General features: G+C 37.9%; 1 protein-coding gene across 5 annotated transcripts in view; it reads right to left on the bottom strand.

Annotated features, from left to right (window-relative positions):
• Nucleotides 1–7479, bottom strand: part of MDFIC (MyoD family inhibitor domain containing) — a 100124-nt gene extending 92645 nt beyond the window's left edge. The window contains exons 1-2 of one of the 5 annotated variants that reach the window (XM_081147018.1): nucleotides 7287–7479; nucleotides 6823–6998 (exon numbers count right to left, since the gene is read on the bottom strand). In XM_081147018.1, coding sequence (XP_081003144.1) covers nucleotides 6823–6907 — 85 coding nt within the window. In that variant the 5' untranslated portion in view covers nucleotides 6908–6998; nucleotides 7287–7479. Of the gene's footprint in view, nucleotides 1–6822; nucleotides 6999–7131 lie in introns of all 5 variants that reach the window. The other 4 variants (XM_081147020.1, XM_081147016.1, XM_081147017.1 and 1 more) reach the window with 4 other exon arrangements.
• Between the last annotated feature and the right edge of the window lie 12782 nt (nucleotides 7480–20261).

Below are 20261 nucleotides of genomic sequence, written 5' to 3' on the forward strand. Positions count from 1 at the left end.
TCCCCAAGGCCCTCAAAGCTTAGAGCTGAGACCACAAACAGCCCCTCATTATCGTTATCATGTTAATTGTTGACTGATAACTATCCCACACCCACCTAAGTAAAAGAAGCTATCATTTTACTTTGTATCCAATCCCAGAGACAACCCCTGCTATAGTTTTGCTTTCTCCCCCCTCCCTAAATGTGTCTCCAATAGATTTCATGTAACCCGCTTATGTCTCCTCTTTTGATTGTAATCTATAAAGCAAGGTGAAAAACTGTCATTCTCTAGAGCATTATCTCAATCCATTGAGATTCTCTTCCTGGCAAGTGTGGACAGTTTGGCTCAAACTCACAAAAATTCTTCACAGGTTTGAATGTTTCTTTCATTAACAAAACCAAGATAATTAAAAGAAAATCAATAGCTACTGCTACATTTCCACTCAAGGTGAAAAGCAAACCTACAGATTACCTTAAACTTCTACCTTTTCACCATCTCCCATATTAAATACATTGCCCAACCATATTAATTCAATTCAATATGATTTGGATACTGTGATGGTTTTAGGTAATTGAAAGGTGGATAACTAAAAATCAATGCCCTCTGGGGGCTCTCACAGCTAGGTAGAGCTCTATCCTACTTTTGCTATTGTTCTTAAATCTGGTTTCTCAATTCCAGTCCTGATGGTGTTGCCCTAAGTCCTCTATTTTTTTGTCAGGCTATTGTAACATCCTCCTGAATAATCACTGCCTTACTCTTACACCCTCCAAAATCATCCCTTGAATTGCCACCAGTTTTATTTTCTTAAAAGCCCCATCTGGGTCCTGTCTTTCTGATTCAAGAACTTTTACGAGCTTACCTACCACTTTGCCTAGGGAAAGAATATGCCAACTCCTTGGCAGAGGAATCAAGGCCATCCTCAAAATGACTTTAACCTATCTTTACAACTTTATCTCCTTCTCTGTTCCTTCATACAGCCCACACAACTTCTTAGTGAAGTATTTAGCCTTCTGTAATAATCCCCTCCAAGCCTTGCTTTTGATTATCCATCTCCACAGAGCTGAGTCCTATGACCATGCTTCTTGGTCAGATTCAAATCAAATATTTTCTTTGAGAGTTTTTTCAAATGGCCCAGGTAGAGATGATGTCTCTCCCATGTTCTGCCATCACACTTTCTTTGTGCCTCTATTATAGCACCGATCAGTCTACTTTGTATTATAGGTACATGTGAATGTATGCGTTTCTCCCATCATCCTGCAAGCCCCAGATTTCACTCATCAATCTGTTTCTCTCGGTACTTGTTATCTATCAGGGTTCATTCATTCATTCCCCCCCCACTATATATGTGTGTGTGTGTGTGTGTGTGTGTGTGTGTGTGTGTGTATAATGACATTTATACAGCATCTCAGCATCTCAGTAGGACAGAAATAAACAATGTAAAGAGAGACATAGTGATGAAAACCAGTACTAAAATTAAACCTCTATATACAAGTGCCCTGAATTACAAACACTCAGATAAATGCTTTTCCTATTCCCATCCTTCACCCTGACCTTGACAAAACTGTTTCTTTTCATTGCCATTTGCTACACTGACTCACACTTGTTCTAGATAGCAATCAAGCCCTCCATTTACCCAATCATGTATTCCACAAATATATATTAGGACCTGTTTTGGGGTTAGTAGTGCTACCTACCTAACTCAAGATTTTACCCCATCATCTACTTCCTTAACATGTGAGCTGCCAGATCAGCTCATACCATGTTATCCCCTAGAACTTTTTTCACAGTTCTCAGCTCAAAGAGTTCAACCTTTCCAAATGCTTTCTTAAATGTATAGGCATCTTATTTAATCACTTCCTTCTTCCCAACTCCCCCTCTTAGTTTTCCCCAGCTGCACCCTCTTCTTACTCACACGATTCTTTTTCTTAGCAAAAAGAAAATGAATATGCTTAGCTGATAAGCCTTACACTTCTATAACTGAACTTATAAAATACACATTAGTTCCTTTAGGCATAGAAAGGAATTGGGGGTGTAAGTTCTAAGGTACTTAAAAATGTCGCTAAATTATCTTCCAAATCTAGACACGTTTCTATAGTTTTCTAATTAAGCCTGCCCTTGCTCAAGCTCCTATATTCAAAAGTGTTTCAAAACAGTTTCTATTCAACTTAGTTTTATTTTTGGTTATTCATATTTGGTTGCCAGTATTATGTTCTCTACGATTTATCATTGTAAACATATGAAACTTAATAAAATTTAATTTCAACAATCTTTTGAGATTTACTATGGAACTAAATATAATTTATCACTGTTTCTATGAGAAAAGATAATCCAGGTTCCAAAAAATCCAACTCACAAATGACCACAACTCATGTGCAAATTACATAATACTGGGATCACCAAAGAGAAGTATAGGATGGCAGAACAAGAATATCGACTGAGGTGGTAGAAGGAACAAATAACAAATCTATTTATTTACTTACTTTTATCTCATTCTTTTTAATTTTTATTTCTGTATATTTTGCTAATGTTCCAAATATGTTCATATTCAGTACATATAATTTTGAAAAGAAACTTTTTTGAGGATGAATACTCAGAACTATTTTTTTTTAAATTAGAGTATGTGATGAAAGTGCTGGAGTTTGCACTAATAGAAAATATACTTACCTGCAATGATATGATTTAAAGTTTGGAACTTGAAAAGGGGACTTTTTAAAAGCTTTTTGAAGCTTGTCTACTTAAAAAAAAAAAAAATCTATGAAGCTAGCATGTCTTTCTACAGATAAAAGCCTCTAACACAATGATTATCAACGGGAAATAAAGAGCACCTGCAACTTGTAAAACAATGCAGATTTCTGAGTATTACACCAGGAGATTCAGAGCCAACAATGCCAGTGGCCTTGAGAAATTAGGGTAGTATCTCAACATTATTGACATTCTGTGCCAGATCATTCTTTGTTGTGAGGGGCTGTCCTGCCCTGTGCACTGTAAGATGTTTTGCATTATCCCTCACCTCTACCCACTAGGTGCCAGAAGCAACCACCTCATTCCCTGTTATGACCACAAAACATGTTTCCAGACTTTGCCAATTATCTTCTAGAGGGCATAATCTTCCCCAATTGAGAACCAGAGACCAAACATGACACACTTTGAGAAATACCACCCTTAATCAAATGGATAAAATATGATAAAAGAATATGGATATTATAAGCATAAATTGGAGAAAGTGAAATAAACAGCCTTCTCATAAAGGAAATCTGATTAACCACTATAAATTCCTGACAACTCAGCTAAACTTCTAAGTCAAATCTCTTCCCATGTAATTTCAACTTGAAGATTTTCTCCCTAGTTTCCATTTTAAATTATTTTTAATTAACTTCACTGGTATTTTGCATCCTGCTACGAAAAGGCTGCCTAATAATCTCAGAGGACTCTCCCAGGAGAAAAGAATGCATTAAATCACACATTATCACATTAAAGTATATTCCAGCACTCCAGTCCAACAGTCTCAGTCTTGACAAATGCAATGAGGTGGGGGTGGGGTGTGCAGGGATGGGAACAAGCTCAAGTGATTCACAGTACCCAAACCCCATTATCTTTAATTCATCCATCTGTAGGAAAAAGTTGTATTGATTCTCTGCCTCAAACACATTTATCACAATGACATATAATATACTTTACAATTTGTGCTTCCACCCTGATTTCTAGTGACTGTGTATGAGACCTTGGGCAAGTCACTTAAGTTCTCTGGGTATACTTTCCAAAAAATGGGCCAGTTAAACTAAATTATTTCTAGAGATCCTTCTAGTTAAAAGTTGCAAATTTACAAATGAATCACTTAATTAAAAGGCCCTTTCAACTATATGGATTCTAGTAACTATAGCACACAAAAAATACAAATACTTGTATTTTCAGTATTGATAACAGTGAATTTTAAGATCCTTAATCCAAAAAGTAAAAATTAGATGGACCATGTTTACAAGATCCATTCTCTCTTAAAACAAAAATAAACTTGACCCAAATTGTCCTTCACCTATCAAGATACTTACGTAGGTACTTTGCATAAGCCCACAAATCAAGTCAGCCTTTCAGAAGTTAGTCACAAACAGGGAAATAGTTTTAAATTGTACCTTTACTTTCTATTTTCTGTAACAGAGATCAAAATCAGCTGCTTAGAGGCCATTTCCAGCTTGCAGGTGTGCTTGTTTTGCTTGGCTTAGATAGTAATTGTATTTAATTAGTTGCCAACTCTTAAAATACGAGATATGAAACATAAAAATCCAGATTTCAAGTATCTCCTGAAACATTGGAAAATATTAACTTAAATGACAAAGGTGAGCTGGAGCTGAAAAGTATCTCCTCCTGGCCCATGAACTCTCCACGGGCCCAAAATCCCCACTGCTCTCTACCTTCTGATAACCATCCTGGTTCCCTCTTACAGAATGGAGTATATGAGCTTATGTCCTTGCTTTGTAACAATTTTTAAAATTCATAGAAAAGATTTAATAGTTTCAAAGCAATAGAAATTTGCTTGCAGAATCACAGCAAAAGGGTAGACATTTTAGAGAGACAGAGCTATGCTTGCAATTAGGAAAACCGTCATAATTCTGAATGCAGTAGAATGCACTACACTATAGGTTTCTAACTAACCAACTAAAAGAATGTAGAAATGAGTTCTAGACTTGAGGGAGAGTTCAGACTAGAGACCCCTAAAATTACCTTCAACTTTAAAGTTTTCTGTCTTTGGTTAGCAGTATAGAGAGCTCATTTGTAGGTTATAATATCATATGTCTTCATACATATATTTAACTTTGCAAAAGATATTTTGTTTCATAAAATATTCCATTTTTCTCACTGATTTTAATATATTAATTTTTTAATTAATTTCAATTAACTAAGCAGTCACATCTTACCAGAGAATTATTAAGCTATTCTTCAGAAAAGATGATAAAAAAAAAATCCAAGGATATAGGAAGAGAATAAAAGAATTTGAGAAAGCGCTTAAGAGTGGAGTGGCCTGCTAGCAAACCTTCTTCAACAGTGTGTTTACCAATAAAACCAAAGTAACCAGGGAAGCCTACATCTTGAAGATTTTTCTCTCACCATTCTCTTCAACAATTCTTTTTCTTTCAGTACACCTGATGAAATCTGCCTGTTTGAGACACAGTATTTTAACAAGATCCAGATAATTGTATTAAAAAAAAACACAACTTTACCTTCTACTTAAAATTAAATTGATATCCATCTATTCAAAAGGATGGATATCCTTTTGTGATTCAAAGTTAAACTAATTTAAAGAACAATTTTGTTGCTGAGGTTAAGACAATTTCCAGTTAAAATCTAACCTAAGAGTTTCCACAATGATACTGTGCATGTTATATGAAGCCAACATTCACACCATTCTACATGTCTGCTTCTTAAAAGTCAGATCATGTGATATCTTACAGCATTGTGTCTGCACAGTTACATTAAGCATTACTGCAAGGTCTTTTAGGTGATTTTAAAAATGTAAACTATTAAAGTTGGACATGTTAGGCATCAAAAATACCTAAATCAATTGTTTTTTTAGTGTGCTTGGTGTTGATTTTTGAATTAAGTAAGCACTGTTTAACAATTGTGATTAACAACTAAACTGTGAACATAAAAAGCCCATCAGTGAGTCTATGACTACAGGGGACATGCTTAAGGACAGGAAAATGATTGTATTGGCAATATAATGTGCAGAACAGAGGCTGCTTCTGGAAAAACATGTTTATCATTCTATTTCTCTGATTTTCTCTATTTTGTCTGTTTAGAAAAAATGACTCCCTGTTTGAAAGCAAAAAAACACACAACAATGATAAACATAATTCAATTTAACAGCCCTGAATGCAAGAACATTTTGACTCAGCCATGGATGTTTCCTGCTTTTACCTATTTTTTGCTCCCTTTAAAACAAAATGCCAAAGATCCCATTACATTATCGTTAAGGGGGGTAGGAGGTGAGGGGAAGCTATCAGATAGACTTAAAATCAAGAGTATAAAGTAGGTTTTTGAGCTCTGGAAAATTACTGAATTCATATCAGTATCAAAATTCTTTAAATAAGAACCACCCTAAGAGGAAAATACATCAGAAGAGTAAGGCCCTTTCTCTTTCATGGTCACCAGTGAAAACCTGTTGTTACCTTTAAGAGCAGAAAGACAATCTGAGTTGTTTACAAGCTTGTTATGGAAGTTTCTCAGAAACAAAAGTATTTTCTCTTATAGTCTGCATGTGTTGACATTTTGGAAGAACACAAAGGAGGTAATTCATTCCTGGAAAGTGTTTCTTTAAAGGAATATTTTTTTCAAAACAAAAGTTATTGAAAACGTATGCATGAGCCATTCCAAAGTAATAGGTCACAGAAACCTGGATTATAAACCGAGTTGCAGAGTAGCCCACAAGAAACAGAAAGATGAAGGGAATGCATACTGTTCAGGGTACAGAGGCGTGCCTGGAACTGATGAAGACATAAAAACTGAAGCGACCCAGGGAAAATTGCTTCAGAACTCACATATTCGAGGCCCATCAGTGCATAAGCTTAAGGGAGAAGCAATCAGGTCATCCGGTTTCTCCACAGCCAAATGAAGGGGGAGTGGAGGAACCAGCGGATCCCGCCCTCTTATCCGGTTGTTGATCTAGGGCAGGAATCTTGGAGAACTTGCTTTGAGTAACATTGTGCAAAAAGTTCACAACTATGAGCTAGGTATATGTCCTCACCGCACCCCGGCACACACGCACTTATATACACACTCCAATCGATAATGTGTGAACAAATTTTAAAATGCAACAACAAAGAAGCTTGCAACTCGCAAGCGCGCACTCACCCTGAGCGGGGGCGCCCAGGCAGCCATCGCCAGCCTCGGCGCCTTCTTGGGGCCCCGGAGCTAGGGCTTCTCCCGCGTCTGACATGGGCAGCGCCACCGACAGCTGCCTAGCTGGCCGCCCCGCCGGGCGGAAGCTGAAGGGCTGTTAGGTGCTGGGTGCAGGGAACTGACTGCTTCTGGTCGGGGAAAAAGGAGTTATTAGAGAAAAGCACACCAACCCTCCAGGACATTCCCTCCCCCTCCGCTTCCCTCCCCTAAACCCCACCCAGGGGAAGTTTTGATTTGAAACCGGGGAAAAAAACGGTTTACCCAGCACGCTGACAGCAACCAACTCTCAGGAAGTTGGGGGTGGGGGTGGGGGTGGGGGTGGGGGGCCTACTGCAAGGGAGAAGGGATTGGATTTAGAAGCTCCAGGTAAGGGGCTAAAAGCCCTCCTCCTCCTGGCCCGGGAGACCACCACGTACCTCAGCATCCTCCCACCCCCAACTCGCTCAAAACCCCTTTCTCCTCCTCTTCCGCCCGGAAAGTTAGTGAGGCTCCAGCTAAGACTGCATCTTGCCCGGGTGGCCAGATGGTGGAGGCCGCCCTGCCTGTCCCTCCGCCTCCCTCCGCGCAGCGAAGTGGCTGCAACCCGGGCCGCGGCCGCTCCTCCGACTCGGGCTCCGCCCCTCTCCTGGCCACCTCTGGCCAGCCAGTTCTCTCACAAGGGGGACTTTTTCCCCTCTGCCTCTCTTTACCCCTTCCACCACTTCTATACTCCTAAAGCACTTCCTCTTCTGTTTCTCTTCATCATATCCGCACGGGGACTCCTGGATCTCCTGGACCGCAGCCCCGACCTGGCAGGCTTTGTGCTCCCTTGTGCCCCATTCCGTCTGGGTCAGGAGGCCAAAGCCACGAGGCAGAGAAGGTTTCCTCAGGCCAGGAAGAGGAGTTAGTACGCTGGTCCCTGACTGCCCAAGAGTTGGCCCACACCCCCTCCACCCCACTCATCGTATCCCCAGTCTCCCAACTACTCTTCCCAGTCCAGCCCCAGAACAACTGAAATTCTGGGAATGCCATGAGGGAAGTAGAAACCTTTCCGGTGGACAATAAAACATGAAAAAATATCAAACTTTACTGGTGGAATAAAGTATGATTTTGTAACCATGACCTCTAGCTGGCTGTACAATCTCAAGATCTGTAACTCTGAAATTCCCTTCATTCTGTTTTTCAGTTCTTTGTTTATTTTGGTCAAACAGAATTCTGGATCTGGTAAAACCAGTTGCAGTTGCATGAACGCACTGGAGGCATCCAAGCCGGCAAGGTTGACACCCTTGAGGATGTCCTGGCCCAAGGCAAGCCAGGACTGTTGCAGGCTGAATGCCTGGACTGATCACTTCTGTGTGGCCGGATAAACGTGACTGGAAGTAAATAGCAGATCAACTCTCCATTCATAAAGGAGACATTCTGATTTAACCTGATGAGATAAAAACAAGAATAAAGCAATTTGCAGATATAAAATAATATATTAAATATATTCAGATAACTTTTGCTCTATTGAATTAAAATGTGTAATTCATTTGTATAAAGCTAGAACAAACTCAATTTTTGAATCTCTCTCACACAATAATGTTATCAGAATTGAAGAAAATGTACATTGGATACATCTTCTTTCTAGGTGTTTCTTAAAAAAAAATTGCAATTGATTCCAATTGATTGAGAAAATCCTTTTTTTTTTACTTTTAAAAAGTCAGTGCAACCAAACTTACTTCCAGTTAAACCTGAAAAACACTGCCTTTGAAGTTTCTGAGGATAGTTACTCAGACAATACTCTTAAAAGACAATGACATTTTGCCTAGCGACCTATAACAAACAAATGTGTGTTTTTTTATTTAGAAATTTAAGAAGTGGTATGTATAAAAGTGCCTTAACTCTTCTAAAAAGTTGTCTAGGAGCCTGGACTATTTGGAATCTGCTTGATGGAAGCAGAACAATTCTGAGGGTGACTGTATTGCCATTAGAGAATAAATACTTAGGAAGCATCACTGTCCACTGCAGCATAATCTGCAACCAAGAGTGGAACAGAAAGCTGCTCTAGAAGATTGTTTTATTCCTTTCTAATATATTTCCTTGTCTCAGCTTTTTTTTTTTTAATTAATCCCCTCACTAAAATGTTGTGGGGTGGAAACATAAATTTTTTTCTGCTACTTTTTTAAGTTCTTCTGGCTGGGATAATAATCATATTAATATGAGACAGATTGATAAAATAACCACATTTATTACACACCACATATGGGGGTTCCATAAAATATGAGACCCAACAACATATTGGACAATTAAGGATTTTATGCCATTTTGGATCTAAGGAGAAGTTTTGGGACTTCAAAGGTCAGTAAGGCAATTTGTATGAAGGTTTGAAAGCAAATGTTCGGTAAATCAATGTTTGCTGGGCCATCTTTACCTGTTGGACATAGAGCCAACTTCATTCAAATGGGCCTTGCGAGGTTCCTCCCTGTCTATCACACATAATTCATATTAAACTACAGTTAACTATGATGATGGTGCCCTTCCTAGAGCAGGTCCTCTATCTAAATTCTTTTAGGCAGTTAGGGGGAAGATCAAATGTTCTCCCTGAGTTTTTTGTTTCTTAACACAGTAAGCTTAAAATAATATACCAAGGAAGTTATAGTGATAAATATTTTGGGGTGGCAAACTCTGCTTCCCCCAATGTTAAAGTCCCCAAATATCAATAAGGTATAGGACTCTTCAAGAAAGTCATAGTCAGTAATAAATATTTGTTCATTTAAATTCACACAGTAATTAATGTGGCACATACAATAGACAAGTCAAAAAATACTTAAATTTAAACATCTTACCCTTTAATGGGGACGAAATAAATTCAAATAAAAATATTAAGAACAAATGAGGGGTTGTGTGGTAAGTAGTCAAATGTTGTACCTTGCTCAGCAGTGTGAATTTGGTCAAGTTAATCAACGTCTCTATGCCTTGGTTGCCTCATTAAGTGAAAATGATAAAAACAACTCTTCATAGGATCCCATGAGGACTAAATAAAGTAATTCTCTTATGTCATCTGGAAAAATGTTAAATTTGAGGAAAGGTGCTCAAAAATATTGACTATTATTATTATTAGATAGCAGAAGTATTTTGATGGATAATGTTGAAAATGGCATAATGACAATATCACAAGAACCACATCAAAATACTAGGTAACTGTGCCATGCACTTTGCATAAATTATCTCATTGAATTCTTATATCAGCCCTATCAGTAACTTGCCAGGAGTATACCTCTAGAATTTAAAGCTCAGGTCTGTCTGACTGCAAGGCTATCTGACTTCATTAGGAAAATTCAGGTCTACCCCCTGGGAGGACGTAAAATTCCATAAGCCTGGTATCTGATACACCAGGAATTAAGTATGGGCACCTACACTTAAGTTGCCCATTTACTCCTTCCCTTGCTGTATTTGTTTAGTCTTTCTGACTAATCACTTAGCTTGGCTCCCTCTGAGCACTCCAATGTCTTCATCCTCTCATTATTTTATTCAACAAACATATATGGAGGTGGAAGGCCCTATCATGGGTGCTGGGGATGCAGCAATGAAGATGACAACGTGTCCATTGTCCTCATGGAGCTCACAGTCTAGAACAGGGGTGGGGAAAGTCCAGTCCGAGTACCAAATATGGCCCTCGAAATTGTTTGGCCTGGCCCTGCCAAGGCAACCACAGGCGGGACTCAAAATTCAATAAACCTAGGAGCTTTTTTCATAGCAAATTTCACTTAAATTTATATTAAGTGAATCATAATAATAACATAAATTTTGAGGGACAAGTAAGGAACATCCATTACGGGATGGACAGGACACATATGAGTACATGACGGGACACATATGCTTCTTGTCGGGCTGCCTGCTGCCCATCTGCCTGTGTTGTGGTGACTCAGAGGACAGTCAGTGCCAGGCAGGCTGGGGATATACATGTTGCAAAAGTGTTAACACAATATGGCAAAACTATGGGGATCCAGTGATGATGAGATGAGATGTGAGATGATGAGATGATGATGAGATGAGATGATGAGATGAGATGAGATGAGATGAGATGAGATGAGATGAGATGAGATGATGAGATTGAGATGAGATGAGATGAGATGAGATTGAGATGAGATGAGATGAGATGAGATGAGATGAGATGAGATGAGATGAGATGAGATGATTCTTCACAATGTTGATGACCTTGCCTCCGATGATTAATGTCAATGTTGTTAACTTGTTTGTCAACACAGACCAGATGATTAAGGAAATTACAGTATACAGAAAATACTTCAAGAGTCAATGACACAAACATTGGATGTGTTCCAAACCCAAGATGAAGGATTAGAACAGCAATCAAAGCAAAATAATTGAGTTGCTGGGGACACACACATTGGATAGTTATTAAAACTTAAGTGGTGTGACATCCTACAAATGGTGACTACAAAGAAAAGTTGATACAGAGAGTCGATTTTTCCAAGGAAATGGACAAATGGTTATTTTTATGTTGAAGTCAAAGACAAATCTGTGAGCCTAGTTTGTGGTAATGTGTTAGCAGTAATGAAAAACGCCAATCTGGAGCATCATTACAGCTCAAAACATGCTAACCTTAATGAATTGGGAGGCCAAATGCATCTGGATAAAATCAATGATCTTCAGTGGAGTTTAGAATCACAACAAGCTGCTTTCACTAGGCCTTGTGACAGAGACAATATTATTCAGAGACAAGTTATGTAGTAAGTGAGAGAGTTTGTGAAAGAGTGCATGGTGGCTACTAGGGAGTTGTTAGCACCAGACAAAGTAAAATTGTTTCAGAGTGTTAGTTTGTCTCAGAGAGCTGTATCAGATCTGATTACTGACTTAGGACAAGATATTGAAAAAACACTGGAGGATTCTGCAGGAAATTTCCAATTTTTCTCTCTGACTTGTCACGAGACAATGAACATAACAAATACTGCCTAAATGGCCATTTTTGTTCATGGGATAACTGCAGAGTTTCACACGCAGGAGGAATTGTTGTCACTGGAAGCCATGCACGGCACTATAAGAGGTAAGGACTTGTTTGAGAGACTTGTTTTATCAATGGTAAAACCTGAGCTAACATTTGAAAACTTAAGTGGCCTTACTACAGATGGAGCTCCAGCCATGGTTGGCTCACAAAAAAGTTTAATTGTATTTGTCGAAAAGAACTGAATCGTCTCAGTCTTGATCCAAGTGATTTACTTATATGCCACTGCATCATACACCAAGAAAGTCTCTATGCACTGTCACTGCGGCTCAACAATGTAATGTCAACAATAGTGTCATGCATAAATTTTGTCAAAAACAGAGGGTTTAACAGCCACCAGTTCAAGGAGTTACTGAATGATCTTGATGTTTTTCACTGTGAAGTGCAGTGGCAGAGTCGCAGCAACATGCTCATGAAGTTTTATGAACTGCGGGGTGAAGTCAAGCAGTTCACTGAGATGAAGGGAAAACCTGTCAGGGAACTCAAAGACAGCAAGTGGCTGTGTGATCTAGTGTTCATGGTGGACATTACCAAGTACCTCTCAGAGCTGAATGTCAAGCTGCAGGGCCCCAACCAGCTTCTCAGCTCTCTGCTTTCAAACATGAATTCATTTGAAGCTAAATTAAGGCTGTAGAAATTGCAACTCGAAAGGAATAACACCATGCATTTCCCCACTTGGGAAGGACAAAAGCCTTATACACGACACTTGATTATGCGAAACTATTTGAGGCATTTAATGAAAGATTTAAGGATTTGAAAAGTAAACAAATGCAATTGGACATCTTTGCTACATCATTCAATGTGGAACCAGCTGATGTGCCTGATAACCTACAATATGATATCACTTAGCTGCAAAGTGTTAATGAGCTGAACTCTAGGTAAAACAACCTCCCACTGCTTAAGTTTTATAAATTTACATAAGCAATGATGAATTTCCCACTTTGAGGAGACATATATTGAAATATGCATCTGTGTTTGGAACAACTTACTGCTGTGAGCAGTTCTTTTCAAAAGAAACCATCACAAAGAGTCAACTGTTCTCCAGACTGAGGCAAACCTGGAAAAGCAGTTGTGAGTAGCAACATCATCAATACCAGCTAACTTCACATGCCTCACCAAAGAGAAGCAGTTCCAGCCATCACATTAGGGGTGAGTTAATTAAATGTTTGACCAAATATAGAAGGCTAATTTTTAAGTTGATAATTTTCTATGGCCCACAAATGATGTTATAAATATACAAATGGCCATTGGCAGAAAAAAGGTTCCCCACCCTGGTCTAGAAGGAAATATGGACACAACCACTTACAATAGTTGCTGAATGGGATAGCAAGGGAAGTAGTGGGATGCTATGGCAATACCTAGCAGAGAGATATAGTCTCATCTAGGGATCAGGGAAATATCTCTGGAAAAAGTTATGTCCCCATTGAGACCAGAAAGAGAAAGTTAAAGAGGAGAAAAGAATGTTTCAGGCAGAGTAGCAGTGTGGGTAGAGGTCCAGAGTTTTGAAGGTAGCCTAGCATCTTTGAAGAACTGAAAGTTTAACATAAGGGGATAAACAAATGCAAGGGGAGAATGATGGAGGCTAAAGTTAGCCCAGCAGGGCGTGGCTCAGAGGTTGAGCATCAACCTAGGATCCAGGCAATCGGGGTTTGATTCTCAGTCAGGGCACATGCCCGGGTTGCGGGCTCGATCAATGGCTCTCTCGTCATTGATGTTTCTATTTCTCTCTCTCTCCCTCTCCTGTCCTCTCTCTGAAATCAATAAAGATATATTTAAAATTTAAATAATAAATAAATAAATAAATAAATAAATAATAATAAAGTTGAAGAGAAGAACAGAGCAGGGGTATCATCTTCTTTGAGCAAGGAGGATATATTATCCAAATTTCTATTTATAAAAGTCATTCTGGTGAAATGTGTAAAATAATTTGGAAGCATAAGATTGGTGCTAGGGAGTTCAATTAGGAAGCAAGGGATGATACTGGCAGAGGGAAAAGTGCCAAACAGACAAAGATAAAGAATGAGGGAGCTAGAGGATCAAGGACAACTTCCAGTGTTCTGCATCTAGGTAGATGGTGGTAGTACCACCTACAGAGATGGCAGAAGGAGCAGGTTTTGGGGAAAGCTGCTGATTTAATAATGTAGATGGTGTAGCGTCCGAGGCACCCACAAGACAGCTAATTGGAACCATCTAGTAGGCTGCTGGACCAGTGTCTAGAATATGAGCACAGAGATGGTACTTTACTAGCTAGAAGATTATGAGTGCCCAAGGTGAGTGTGTAGTGTAAGAGCAGAAGGCTTAACACACAACTATTCCCTGAATCTCAAATGTGTCTTTACCGGCCCCTCTCCCTTTCTCCAAACTCTTCCCAATGCCATAGTACTATTATCTGCTTGTTTTTGAGAATCACTGTTATTTAGTTACTACTACTACCAGTGTCATACCCACCATTCCAGATGCCTCTGGGTACCATATGGTGATCTTTATTAAGCCAGATTTTGCCATGGCTCATACTATAGCAATCTGGATGGGTAAAAACCTTGCATGGGGACCAGCATCCCATGGAATGCACTATTCTTGGCTCAAAGCCTTCTACCATTAAAATCTCAATGTGCCTTACAACTAGTCTTGCTTAGTGATGTACACACTAATGATGATATACTAATATGTGAACTCACTGTAAAAAAGGTCCGACATGAGCAAAGCGAATAAAATGAACTAAATAAAAGTGTTTAGAAATTATCCTTATGGACTACTTAAGCTTCATCATTGATTCATTTAATGGCCATCAAACATTTATTGTGTACCTCTGTATGCTAGGCCACATGTTATGTTCTTGAAATTTAAAAAAATGATTTGATGTCTTAAAAGGAAGCTAAATTAATTTTCACTTGGGCAGAGACTTATCTGCCTAACTAAAGTCAAGGTTACTATAACTACATAGTTATCTAAATAAGAGATGTACAAGTGAAGTGTGTAATTGTGCATGCATCACACAGTGTACACAAGACAGTTATCTGGAATATGAGAAGAAAATATTAGAACAAGCATTTGTTTTTGTTATTTGTACCTTCTATATTCAAGTATGTTTTATGATGTATATAATATATTAGAACAAGAATACTTGTGTATAATTTATAAATAAATATTTATTAGGGGTTTTTCTCAAAAATATTTTATTGTTTGCTTTGTAAAAAAAACAAAAACAAAAAAAAAACAGGTTTAAGTGCTTTAAATCACTTAAGGCACATTCATTCAGTCATTCCCAGATTTTACCAATGTTAGTTTTTTTAAAAAAACATATATACTGTACCTCATTTATACAGAGGCATGACTTTAAGAAATTCCCAAAACCAAAGACATAGAAAACAGAAAATAAAACTAGCCCACTAAATACCTAAAATAACCTTAATGACCTTCACATAGTGCCAACATAATCGCCATCAACTTTCTTGAATCCTACTATTTTGAGGGGGAGCAGGGGAAACATATGCTCCTAAACAAACTTTATTTTCTATTGTTTCAGCTCACAAAAAATTTAGGGCTCAGGGGCTTTGAGAAATAGCTAAGAGAGCTATTAGGTCAGAAAAAATGACAGCAGAAGAAATGACAGTTGACAGACATGGAAGATACAGGAAAATAAACACGTCATAACAACACCTTTGTGAATTCAGCTCAGTGAAACAGTACAGTGACAGTTTCTAATGAGGGCCTGAGTCATTAAGAAAAGATTCAGTTATCTTAGCACTGCTTTCTGTTTAGGGAAGCAGGTCAGTATTTTTACATTTTAGGAAAAATCTCACCAAAAAGATTTTCACATAAATAAAAAAAAATGTTGCTACTTAAAAGAATAATTTTTACAGAATTACATTTTTTATAGCTGCAAGGGAAATGAGCAATTGTGATTCTAGGGCAAATTGTTTTAACTGTATTTTTCCACCTCATAGTGCCTCTGTTTGAAGAGAAGTCAAGTGGACAGGTTTCTAAATCCCATTCTTCAAATAGAGCTCTTGCTCTTTTGTCTACCTAATAGAGGGGTCCTTCCCTTAAATTTTTAATTGAGAAAACTGGTTCTTCCACTTTTTAAACATTTGAAAACTTATATTAATCTTGCCCAAATGCCTCATATACATAGGAAGAAATATAAAGACATAAGGTTTATTCATTAGGTTTGACAAACATTGAGTGTTTATGCAAAACCATATGCTGAGCACAAGGATTTCAAAAATAGAGGAAATACTGGGAGATCATTGTGTGTAAGGCTAGAGGTAAGAGGAGAGAACAGATTGGGACAGGAACAGTCACATAAATAATTACTATACTACAGGAGCACAAAGGAAGCAGTACCTAACTGTTCAGGCGTAGGTGGGGAAAGTCAAGCTATATTTCAGAGAGAAGGTGATCAAGCTGAGTATTGCTGATGAGTAAAAGTTTGCTTGTCAAAGAGCTTAGGGAATTCCAGATCAAAGAGATGATGCCTACAAAGGCAGAGTGTGAAAGCCCCAGAAAAGTTAAATGACTTGGCAAAAGTCCTTTTGTGTGTTCATTAATGAGCCAGCACTGAGAGCTTAAGTTTCTTTAAATCCAGTTTTCTTGCTCCAATTATCTGGATAAGTCATGTAAGTGAATCCTTTATTTTTAAGTGATGGTGAAGCCAGGACATACCTGATCTTATACTTAGGAGTTCCAGAGATTTTCTGTTGTAAATGTGTAATCAAAGAACTGGACACAAAATCTCCTGTTGCTGAATTAGCTTTCCTTGTCCTTCCCTTACAAGCTTTCCGTTGGCTGACTCCTATGGCCTGGGGCACTGGCCTTCAGGGTATTTCCTTGCTGTCACTGTACTTTCCTGCATGTGTTTTGAATGAATGGAGGGAGATGTTAAGGCATGCAGTGGCACATGTCAGAAAAGAACATTATGAGTGAAGACAGAAATGAAAATAGGCACATCATTTGCAGTAGACAATAAGAAAGCATTTTCTTGGTACATAGAAGTGAACCTAGATATACCAGGTATTGTGTATAACTATAAAATATGAGGTACTCTGCTACACACTGGAATAAAATGGAAAGCAAAGAAAATGTGTCTTGGACTTCATAAAGTTTTAGAATCTTGGGGCAGGTAGATATTAGTCAAGTAAGTATGAATAGTGGTTAGTAAAGAAAAAATGATAGAGTATTGTGAAAATATGTAAGAGGGACATAGAAATGAAGTCCCTGCTCTAAAAGAACTTAACAACTGAGTAGGTAAAAGTATCAAGTAAAGACAAGTTTAAAATGTAATGTGACGCATACTGTTAAGTAGGACACAAGAGGTAGCATCAAATCCAATCTGGAGAGAGAGGAATCTGAAGAATCAAATGTGTTTAAAGAAGACTCTGGATGAGGACTTCACCACAGGGGAAGAGAAATAAAGAAGAAAGGACAAGTGCAAAGGTACTGGGGAAGGTGAAGTGGACACATTCAGAGAACTCCAAACTTTATGTATTTTTTTCAACATGTATGCCTATATCAAAATAGGACCATACTTGTACATTGCAGAAGCTTTTAGTTCATCTCAGAATTCTATTACAGGGGATTTCTGACTAAGTTATTCTGTTTCTAACAGTGAGACTTTTCATTCAGTTTTCCCCAGGTGATCAAACAAAAACTCACTTGAAGTGTTTCCAAGATGCTATTGGCTATATGATGCCAGCAAAAATGGCAGCTGGGGGGGGGGGGGGGCAGGGCAGGGAGAGAGAATATGCTTAGAAGGCTCACTTATATTTACACCATAAACTGCACCACCAGTACTAGCAACAGAAGAAAACTTTTGCCCCATAGTGCTGCTGGTGTCACTTGTCATCTGTCTCTTTTTATTCTAAAGTCCTTACCTTTTAGACTCTGAAGAGCAGAAAAATGTCCTTAAGAAGGTGACATTTGGAAAACCTACTAATATGTAAAAGAGAAAATTTTTAAACAACAGAGGGAATGACCCTTATAAAGGTATGATTATAAAATTTTTTCGGAATGAAAGAAAATCCCTGAATAATATAAAACAGTCATTCATGACAAAGATAGTAAGAAAGATAAGGTTGAAACAAACTATTGCAAAGTGAAAACATGGCGTTCACAACTGCTGGAATAGCTCTGGAATTCCACTTGGTCTGTGCCGAGAAACGGAGTGCTCTTTTCTTAGATACTAGCTGACAGCCGCTGTCTGTGATCATTTAGCATTATAGCTGCTAAACGTCTTTCATACAAAGATGTGAATACCTTCACAAGCAAAAGGATGCAACTTTTTAGGACCACCTAGATTTTCATTTTCTGATAAATCAATCCTTGGAGAAGGTCTGGGACTTTCTTAGCCTTTTTAAAAATTGAGTGTTAATTCCTAAAGTAAGAATAACTATAAAACAAGCCTATACAGGATTCTTAAATAAGTCAAATTATGATTCTCGCTTTTAGTTAAGTATAAAGAACATAAATCACTCCCCTTCTTTGACTCTGCTAAAGTCATGTTTTCCAGTACTCAGTGGTTCTTAAGTCAAGGAGCCATATCTGTCCCCCAGACCCTCACACCAATCAGAGAAGACAATTGGGCAAGAGAGAAAGAGAAGACCTTTGATAAGAGAATTTGAAACCTTCATCCAAGAGAGAGGTGAAAATTGCAGTAAAACAATCAACAGTTTGAACTACTTCCCTAGTGGGCTTTGAGCTAAGGGTATAGTTACAGAAAAAAAAAAAAATACATTTTTGTCTCTGACAAGATTTTAACATCATTCTTTGGTCTGATAAAATTCCTCCACAAAGTAATAACCTCTACTTATAAGAATCTTGCTTTGATTGTTATGTATGATAAAGAAGCTTAACTCATAAATATAATAATAAACATTTTTACCTGTCTATGTACATGTAGTTTAATGTATTCAGTAAGAGCCCAATGGTAACTTCAAAATATTGAGTAAAAGAGATGTAATTTCCTCTTATGCTAGAAATATTTTCAAACTCATTTTGTTTCCCCAGCTATTTTAAGTGCATAATAGTAATCATGCACTGAATAAATTTTTTAAAAAATCAATATTTTAGAAAACCAACCTTAAAATTTAAAATTTTGGTGATTTAGGATGTGTTCTGTCACTGAAAAATCAAGCCAATAACCAGCTGTCTACACAATCAAGTTATATCTACTATATTACAAAAACTATTATAATATACCATGTACAGATTTATATTTCTGAAAAAATGATCCAATTGTCTAAGAAAATTGAATTAAAATAATTATTTAAACTATATTTATTTTAGTGATTAGTTTTACAAATTGTAATGCAAATTTAATAATTTATAACTTTGAAAGGCTGCTTTGTTCTCCTGTCCATTAATGTTTATATTATGCACTTATTATTATATACTATTAAGTTATTATATATAAAGGTTGCTATATTTTCTCTTTATCTTGTAAATTTCTTTTTTTTTATAAATATATCTTTATTGATTTCAGAGAGAGGAAAGGAGAGGGAGAGAGAGAGATAGAAACATCAGTGATGAGAGAGTCATTGATTGGCTGCCTCCTTCACGCCCCTGAATGGGGATCAAGCTGCAACTTGGGCATGTGCCTTGACTGGGAATCAAACCCTGATCACCTGGATCCTAGGTCGACTCTCAACTGCTGAGCCACGCCTGGCCAGGCATAAATTTCTTAATATTATTAAATAAAATAGCTCACGCATATTGAAGGCTAGAAAACTTAACTTCCATAAAATAGTACCTTATACTTGGCATCTCCTATGCTGGGCACATTAGTAAGTATCATGGCAGGTAGCATTTTAAGATGACATTCAATGATCCTCACCTCCTGTGTAGACCCTTTCTTTGAGTGTGGGCTGAACCTAGTGACTTCCTTGCAGTGAACAGAATAAGGCAAAAGTGATAGTATATATCTTCCATGACAAGTTTACAAAAAACTCAGAATTCTATCTTGAGACTCACTATCTCTCTCTGCTCTATGACAAGGAACTAACTGAGTGTATCATTCAGCCAACAGCTGTCAAAGAATTTAATGCTGCCAAAAACCTCATGGGTGAAGATAGAAGTGGATCCTCCTCAAGTTGTGCCTTCACATGAGAGCACAGTCCTTGACGACACCCTGATTTCAGCCTGTGAGAGACCTTTAAAGAGAGGACCCAGCTAAACCTTGCCTAGACTCATTATCCACACAAACCATGAGATAATAATGGGTGTTGTTTTAAGTCACGAAGTTAGCAATCTTCTATTTCTAAATCCACAGAGTACAATAAAAAGCCATTCAGAACTATAAAGAGAGAGGTAAAGCCTTGACAATTGCCTTAGTGCCCTGCATTTAGGCTGATGTTCCAGGAGCCAAGGATGATCACTGCTCCTTTGCTTCTCAACAAAAATAAATGCGAGT

The sequence above is a fragment of the Miniopterus schreibersii genome, assembly GCF_964146895.1.
Source record: "Miniopterus schreibersii genome assembly, chromosome: 9".
Taxonomy (NCBI): domain Eukaryota; kingdom Metazoa; phylum Chordata; class Mammalia; order Chiroptera; family Miniopteridae; genus Miniopterus; species Miniopterus schreibersii.